Below are 9260 nucleotides of genomic sequence, written 5' to 3' on the forward strand. Positions count from 1 at the left end.
TATGTTGTGTTTTTAATTGATTGTTTTCGTCGACAGTTTCCGGTGTTTTTATTTCATATAAAAGAAAAACTATATTCCTATATCTGACCTCATTTCAAGACGATATGTATATACATATTTATTTATATGTATTTTAGCCTAATTTTGACTACCTATAATTAAAAAATTCATTTTTTTGGGGGTCTAAATTTCAAGGGGTAAAACAAAATATCATCCAAACCTAAAGGATATAATATGAAACAAATAAAAGCCCGCCCCTCCTCTTCCCCTGCATATATATATACTCGGTCAGATTCTGTTTACAAAACACAAACACAAAACACACACAAACATTCATTTATGGAAATCTACGGTCTCCCCTCTTACATCTTCTGCATACTATTTACCTTTTATTTTACAGGTGTAACGGTATGGGCAAACGACCCGAACTGTAATTCAGTTGGAGAGTTTAAACCAACGAAACTATTTGTATTTGGTGATTCATATTCGGATACCGGAAACAACCCGAGAGCGCTTGCAAGTTCATGGAAAACACCGTATGGTCATACTTTTCCCGGAAAGCCAGCTGGTAGATATTCAGATGGCCGTGTACTCACCGATTATCTTGGTATTTTTCGTACACTTTTGCTTAATATTCTCAACTCTTTACTTATTCCCGAATAAATTCCACGTGTCCTATAATTTAAAAATGGTTAGACTGTTTGTGAAAGGCAAGTAGTGTACTTCTGATAAGATCAAGAGATGGAGTTTTTTTTAAAGGGGAGTGTCAAATTTGAGTGTTAAATATTGTGGTGGTGATGTGGTAAAATATTATTGGTAGTTGGTATAAAATATAATAATTATAATTAATAATATATAAAAATAAGTGGTAAAATCTGATTTGTCCATCAAAATTTGACACAACTTTATATTTCCGTCAGATTTGTAACTGACGCCCATTTCGTCAAATTTTGACGCCCCGTTAAGGGCGTTAGGGGCGTTAAATAGATGACACATGTGAATCCACGTAATTTGACGTCAAAAAGTGACGCCTGGTTATTATCAGTCTTACGGAGTATTTCTTATTTATGCTGTAAAAAAGTGACACGTGTAATAGCGAAACTATGGATAATAATCGTAAGTACGGAGTATATAATATACATTCATTTCGTGAGAATTAATTGTAAGACGCAAATAGTATTGGTTTACTCGCTTTTTAATTTGTTAAGTACAAGTTAATACTATTAGGTTAATTATTATTTGATATCATACTAATTACCTTTTTGAATAAAAGTATCATGCAAAAAAAATTTAATAGTGTAATCATTTAATGTTACAGTGCTTTGTTTTTGACTTTTCTGTTTGCAATCGACCTCTATGTTTTAAATAGGCTCATGCTCTTACGGAGTACAGTATTATTTGAGATAGACAATTACTCACACATTTATTTACTATAAATTGTAAATCCTTTAAATAAGGAAATACGTACACACGTCTATATTCTATATTAAAATTCATAGCTCATAAATTCTTAAAATATCATTTTGTTAAAGCAAAAACAATAAACTTTTAGTAAATATTTTGGAAAACTGAAGAGTCGTTGTCCGAGTATGAAGTTGGTCCTTCTAACTAGGAGGTCGAACATTCAAGTCCGGATAATATGAGTATATATTTCGTTGATTAATTTGTGAGAGTGGTCTGAAAGTTTGACTAAAAGAAACTTATATATTAAAATATATCAGTAATAATTTTTCTTTTAATGGGGATATATTAAATTAAATTATATTATCATTTTGCAAAATATACTTTACAATATTACATATATGTCTAACCGGACCCATCTTAGTTATCCAACTATTTTACTTCCAAAAGAATCCTATGCTTCCTTTGGCTATTATAATAATATGATACTTTGAATCGTTTTCCTATTTTTATTACTCCGTATATAAATATAAAACATTCTCATTCAACTTATTCTCTAATCACTATCTCTAACAACAATGTAAATAAAAAATTAAATGAGAATGTTTTGTCTAATAAATAAAACAAATGTTTTGCCTAATAAATAGAAAAAAATATTTTTCAGAAATGAAATAAAATCGACATTCCCATCTAAATTAAGGATATCGTATGAATCGGAAAATAAGGGGGAAAAATAATACTCGTAACAATGAACCTTTTAAAAGTGGTGCGATAATAATAAGAACAATCAATAATTAATACTCCGTAATAATAATAATATATGGCGAGTAATGATAATTCAAGTACATCTAGAAAGTGGAAGAGGAGTCGGCTAATTTCATTCCATGCCCCACTTCTGGTTTCTGCTTTTATTTATTTTTTGTTTTTCTTATTCACCCTTCAAACAAATATATACATTTACATATATACATAGTTTAATCTAATATTGCTATGTTTTGACCCTTATATCCTTAGTTTATGTGTGATCCATGTTATGTTGTTGCCATGTTGTGGGAGCTGTCACCTATGTTTTTAATGACACATTAATAAATTACCACTTATTTTGTTGAATTTTTGGTGATCATTTTAAAAATTGCCTTGGTCTTTACCCTATAGCGTTCTCTCTTTACCATCGTCATCCAATATCATGCAACTCACTGTTTCCACATGGGCACACTTTTGAAAACTTACATTTTACCCCCTCAAGTTATATTGTGTATGTAAATAACACTTGAGTTTGAAAAGTGTCACTATTTATGTTCGATCCTTGGCCTTTAGACTGTTTTCAACCGTGGCGGTGACATAAAAGTCAAGTGATCTAATTTTTGGTGATGTGGCAAGGTCAAAAGATGAAGTTAAATAAAGGGGAGTGTCAAATTTGAGGGTTAAATTTGTGAATGAGTGATGTGTTAAAATATTATTGGTAGTTGGGTATAAAATTAAAAATATTTGAAAAAATCTGATTGGCTGACACACATTTGACACACCAGTCAAATTCTCGACTGACGCCCGGGTGTCAAATTTTGACGCCGCGTTAGGGGCGTCAAGGGCGTCAAAGCTGTTGTCAAGTGGGATGACGGGAGAAATTTGACGCCGGGTTATATACCGTCTTAGGTTAACTGAAATTTTGAATTTTGAAGTAGTTATGGATGAAGTATAGTAGTCTATTGTGTCCTTTTACTTTCTTCACACATAAAAAGCTTAATGTTTATAGTTATATAGATTACGACAATATATTCTAGTAATGAATAGCGCCTAACATATACGAATTTGTTTGCTCTCTTTTTGTACTTTAATACCCAACCGCGTTGCATGAACTAAAGGGTATGCCGTCATCCAAAAGGCTAAATGATCAATCAACATATTGCACAACAGCACATATATAGCATATTACCATGTGTAGATCACTAGGACAGTTAAGCATTTAAAGTAGACATTCTTTTGAACATGATGGTTTAAAGTGTAAATATTACAAATATTACCTATTCATTAAGTCAATAAGTCCTAAAGCCTTGATCCCAATTATTCGAGTCATGTCATATAAGTCTACTTAGTGTGTATTTGGCAAAAAAGCTTTTTAGCTTATGAAAATTTAAACTTATTTTTTTATAAGCTAAAGCTAATCCTATCGTTTGATAGGAACTTATAATTAAATAATTCTATTCCAAATGCAAAGCCTAACACCCATATGAAAGAAATAATCTCCGGGATAAAATAAGCTTATTCTAGGAGCTTATGACATATGAAATTACTTCATTATCTTTTACTCCCTTCATCCCATAACTTTTTTTTGAAAAGCAAACTTATATTAAACCACTAACAGGAATGTGAAACTAGCATTTGGAGCTAACTTATTTCATTATCTTTTACTCCCTCTGTCTCATAATAAGTGTCATGTAGACTATAAAATATAAACTCCAGGACACTTATTATGGGACGGAGGGAATATATCATTATCATTATACGGAGTATTTCATTTGATTGATGTTCTTATATATCATTTTAAATAGATAACTTTGAGATAGTTTACCAAACACTTATAAAATATAAACTTTAACTTAAAATATAAACTCCACCTTGTTGAACAGCTCTAGTTTAACTATGAGCTAGTTCCTTCCAAACACGCCATTATGTAGGCTTAAAACTAGATATAATTCTTTTATGGGCAAATAGTCCGAAAAGGTAACCTATATTGTCAAATTTGACAATCAAGGTAACTCCAAAAAAAGATGCCCGGAAAGGATTTTAATTTTAAAAACTTCGGAGAAAAGGTAACATCGTTAAATTCATTGACGATCGTCAGTCAAAATTACACAATTGGTCCCTAAAGTTTGTTAAAAGTTTTCACCAATAACCTCTTCATTATCTTCAACCCAAATCTTCATCCTCCTCGTTTTCAAGTGGTGGCGGTGCTTAAACAAAGGAAAGAAATTTTGTGGTGAGACTAAATATGGTGAAGATATCGTATGCAAAAGGTGTAAACATACACAAATAATCACATTTTCTACTACTTCTCACCTTCAAGTTAATCATCATCTCCATCAAAAATTTAGGGTTTTTTTTTTTTTTTTTTTTTTTTTTTTTTTTTTTTTTTTTTTAAGCTTAAACACCAAAATAATTATAAATTTGAGCTTCTATATACACGTTTGAGCTAATTGAACATTCAGATCGAATTTACAAACATTTTTTTCTCAGATCTGAAAATCTTTTTTCCATGAATTATTCATCGTCGGTCTTAGCTTTCTGGACTGATTCGAGTATAATTTTAGAAATGTAAAATAAAAGAGTTGCTTAGAATCGATTCTTGAAACTATCTGTAAAATCTTAGGTCCTAAATCATCCATTTGAGCTTGAATTTCATGGTCAAAGTTTATGACAAAAAAGTCAAATTAATCCTAAATGTTTTAATTCGGAAGCTGTGAATTGTTTCACGCTATGTTTCTGATTGACGAGGCTTTGGAATAGGATTTGAAACGTTTTTCATGAAGGATTCAACAACAAAAACACAGCAGATTTCGTTTTTGATTGTCAAAGTTCATTTAAAGAAGTTGTTGTTCTGTATTTTTTGAAAAATTAATATATTTTCTCTCTGCCGAAAAAAAAGATGTTGTTCATTGATCGATTCTGACTTCATATCCATCATGACTTCTAATATCTAATCAGATGATTACAAGCAGAAGCAAATTTGGACCTATTATTTGATATGCAAAATTCGAATGTAAATGGTAAGGATTTATAAATTAACAAATTAAAAGTATAAGAATTTATAAATTATGAAGAGGATTATGGGTACATTTTTTAAGAAACTTCAAGGACAAATTGTGTATTTTTTAACTAACGGTCGTTGGTGAATTTGACGAAGATTACCTCAATTTTAAATTTTTTGAACACGTAATCTTTTTCTTGCGTAAAAATAAAATTGAAATTCATTTCGGGCTTGTGCAAATTGGGGTTACCTTGATTGTCAAATTGAGTAACTTATGTTACTTTTTCGGGCGATTTGCTCTTCTTTTATTCATTGAATTTTGTTATCTCTCTTGATTTTATCAAATCAATTATTCACGTCTACCAAACACATTTTTACTTTTTTAGGAGACCTAAAATCTACATCATTTTTTTTTTCAATTTTTTATGTGCATATCATAGATAGTTTATTTGAATAAAACTTAGCACACATGACCACTGCATGAGGTACAAGTATGAAGTACCCAATGCATTCAAAGGACTAGTGAAAGTTCATTTTTGTGTGTTGTCAATGTGACACTACCCATAAAAAAGAAAAAAAGAGAGTAAGAAAAGCTAGCTTTTGTGAGTATATATCAAAACTTTAGTGCCACAATGCCCTATTGCTCTGTGCCAGCCTTAAATCTTTCCTCCTTTTTTTAATCTCACTTTTAAACTGTTATCATACTGTCTTCCCTATTCTTATATGCTATGAATCATAATTAGTTGTCCAAGAAACACTCATAGAATACAATATAAGTACTATCCTATCTACTAAATACTCCACTTGCACTTCAACTAAATAAGTATCAACTTTCTGACCTTTTCAACTTGTAATATATTCTTGTAGACTATAATAAAGTGTTCCTTTAATTATGTCATTAAAGATCATCAATTTCAATAAGGTAACTAACATTCGTATAATTTGAGTTAAAGGTATTGACCCAATTATAGATGACATGTCTGTCTTAGTCATTTTCATCGGACCTTCTTGACTTGATAACATTGACTTCTTGACTACGTACATGATACGCCATTTTGATGAATCGCCGAATCGGACAACTTGCAATTTTGATGGATTGTACTTGTGATTGTTTATAAATTACTGGCATTTTGGTCATTTCATGTGCAAAATGACTTAATCGATCAAAATTGCTTGCCAGCGAAGCGTCCATTTAAGTGATTTAGTAGCATGGAGAAAATATGTAACAACTCGTCCCATATCAGTTTAATAATTGTAATTGACTAATATCTTTCACCATGACCTTAATTGAAACCTAAAAATATATGGTTAGTCGATGATCATGTACAGTAGTTTACTAAGTAAATAATTTAGCTTACGAAGTATAAATCTGAACGATGTTGAATATCTTTCTGTGCAATTTGCTCTCTCACCTTTTTTTTTTCAATTATGTGATTCATATTAAGGCAAAATTGCGAGTCATATAACATTTGTAATATCGTAATGCTATGAATCTGCAGCCAGGTTTATGGGATTGAAGTCTCCATTGCCGCATCAAATGATGAAATATGGGAAGGATAAGTTGAAGTACGGAATGAACTTTGCTTATGGTGGGACAGGGGTGTTTGACACCGGCAATTTACAGCCAAACATGACCTCTCAGATTGGATTTCTTCAGAATTTATTGCACGAAAACGTTTACACAAAGCGTGATTTAGAGTCATCTTTGGCTCTTGTTACCGTATCCGGCAATGATTATGGCGCTTACACTTCTTCAGGTGGCTCCGAACTGGTAAAACCTACTTTCTCTGTTGCAGATAGTACAATGACTTCATGACATATATGCCCAATACATAAGTAGACAATTTTTGGTAATTGGCATATATGTAATTAACAATGATACATAAATTGACAATCGTTGTTGTTGTGATTAACCCTTTCTTCCAAAGATAGTCTAGTGGTTGGGGTCCTAATATCTTCGTAGGAGGTGTTAGCTTCAAACTTCACTAGCACCATATCGTAAGGTGGTTAGAAAAATGGGTCGAAATATTCACGGGATAACACGGTTAAGCCGCAACATATCTTAGGGTGGTTAGAGAAATAGTTCGGAAATGGTCAACACGGTTAAGCCGCATACATCCGAGTAATAATACTCCCTCGAATAGCTTGAATAGAGAAAACTTTATCTGTGATAACACGGTTAAACCGCAACATATTTTAGGGTGGTTAGAGAAATGTGTCGGAGTCTCAGAGATGTTCATTGATAACATGGTTAAGCCGCATACATCTAATACTCCCTTGAATAACCTGAAGAGAGAAACCTTTATTTGTTTATCTGTTTATAAAGTTGTTTAAAAGATTATAGACTATTGACTTTAACAAATCTTCGCATTTGATTTTTTGGAAACTAAACAAAAAAATCATAGTAAAGTAGTATAATATTATTGTTAAGTTGCAAATATTTTATTTTGGAAACTGTTGTTTATGTAGGGTCTGCCTGTATTCATAGCAAGTGTTGTAAAACAAATGGCAATAAACTTGAAGGCGATTCATGATTTAGGAGTAAGACGAGTGTTAGTGAATATGTTACAGCCTTTAGGGTGCCTACCTCAAAGCACGATCTTAAATTCATACCAAGAATGCAATGATTCCCAGAATACGGCAGTCGGTATCCACAACCAATTGTTACAGCAGGCCGTTTCGAAACTAAACAATGACACCAAAAATTCTAGTTTTCTCATGCTTGATCTTTATAGCGCCTTTGATACAGTGCTAAAAAACAAAGGTAATTTTACTGGTATTGGCTTTGTACATCCTTAATTTACCAAAGATAGAACCAACTGCCATTAGCCCGGGTAAAACAAAAGGGTTTTTTTAGGCCCGGTTGAGCCCAAGAGTTATATATGAGTCATAATATATGATCAAAAGCCCAGTTAGTCTTGGGCTAATAGTTAGTCCCGGGCAAAGCCCGACTACAAGACCCGGTAGCCTCTATAGCATTTTTCTTCTTCGATAGACTATGGTTTAGTCTTCTTGATAAAATGATAAGTCAAATGGTTGATATTAACATAGATTTTTAGTAATTAAATATGAATTTTTTTAATGACAACTAAGGGTGAAGGTGCATAAAATTCTCGTAAAATTTTATAATTACCATTTATAATTAATTATTTTAAAAATCCCTAAATATTTTAGTTTTAACAAAAATCCCTAAATATTTTAATTTTAATATAAAAAAAATGTAAGAGAAGGGGATTGCGAGTTTGCGACCAATTGAGACTTCCAAGCCCAAATTAGTCCTTTTTCAGTTATGGTCAGCCTTCAGTTATATTAAAAAAAATGGGCTTAAGAAACTTTGTTTCTATAACTACTATCCATTGTTTATGCAGCAGTTTATGAAATTACTTAAAAGGTTTGTTATTTCTGTTATGTGATGGGCATTTTTTGTACGTATCAGGTAACTCGAAGTTTGATACTCCGTTGAAATCATGTTGTGTTGCTACAAAAAGCGGTGCGAATTGTGGAAGTGTAGACGATAATGGAAATCCGTTGTATACTGTTTGTAATGACACCGAATCCATGTTCTTTTGGGACACGGTGCACCCAACACAAGCTGGATGGCGAGCCGTGTTTTTAACTCTGCGGTCTTCATTGAATCAAATATATATCTAGCTTACGGTTCTTTCTGTGTTTTACGTTTACTTGTTTCGTTTTTTATTTGTTGCTTAATTAACGTCGCTGTATCACGCGTCCCAATCTCGTGGGACCTAATGTCAGTTGTTTCAGTTTTGGTCGTTGTAAAAAATTGAAATTTAATTAAATGCTACGTTAGGACATGGAACAATAAAGGAGTTCCCATTGTTGGGTGTAATATATGGGGGTTGGGCGTTTTGTAGTTTTCGTATTTATGTTGTAGCTCGTTTAGGTGTAACTAGTCCGGACTGGCCCGCGCGTTGCGGCGGGGGGCTTTCGGCCTGCGTATTCATATTTAACGTAGTTTTGTGTATTTACAGAGGGGAACACGGCTCGTGTTAAGTGCCGTTTTAGATGTCGTGTTAAGCGTTTTTTAAAAAGTATCCGTTTCGAACATAGTTAGTTTTGTTTTGTTCAATAAATTTTTTCGAGTGCAATGGTG

At 32.3% G+C, this 9260-nt stretch overlaps 1 protein-coding gene across 1 annotated transcript; it reads left to right on the forward strand.

The window, feature by feature from the left end:
* Window positions 1-319: 319 nt before the first annotated feature.
* On the forward strand, window positions 320-8961 carry LOC139864577 (GDSL esterase/lipase At5g03610-like). Its single transcript, XM_071853161.1, has 4 exons — window positions 320-607; window positions 6646-6917; window positions 7616-7910; window positions 8583-8961. The coding sequence occupies exons 1-4, from the start codon at window positions 340-342 to the stop codon at window positions 8795-8797; spliced, it is 1050 nt and encodes a 349-aa protein (XP_071709262.1). The 5' UTR covers window positions 320-339; the 3' UTR covers window positions 8798-8961.
* The last annotated feature ends 299 nt before the right edge of the window (window positions 8962-9260 follow it).

The sequence above is a fragment of the Rutidosis leptorrhynchoides genome, chromosome 1 (assembly GCF_046630445.1).
Source record: "Rutidosis leptorrhynchoides isolate AG116_Rl617_1_P2 chromosome 1, CSIRO_AGI_Rlap_v1, whole genome shotgun sequence".
NCBI lineage: Eukaryota > Viridiplantae > Streptophyta > Magnoliopsida > Asterales > Asteraceae > Rutidosis > Rutidosis leptorrhynchoides.

Bases quoted from the DNA above. Each gene is read 5' to 3' on its own strand.
- LOC139864577 (XM_071853161.1), top strand. From the start codon at position 340: ATGGAAATCTACGGTCTCCCCTCTTACATCTTCTGCATACTATTTACC. The intron at 6,918-7,615 runs GTAAAACCTACT...TTGTTTATGTAG, and splicing joins CTTCAGGTGGCTCCGAACTG to GGTCTGCCTGTATTCATAGC. The intron at 7,911-8,582 runs GTAATTTTACTG...TGTACGTATCAG, and splicing joins TACAGTGCTAAAAAACAAAG to GTAACTCGAAGTTTGATACT.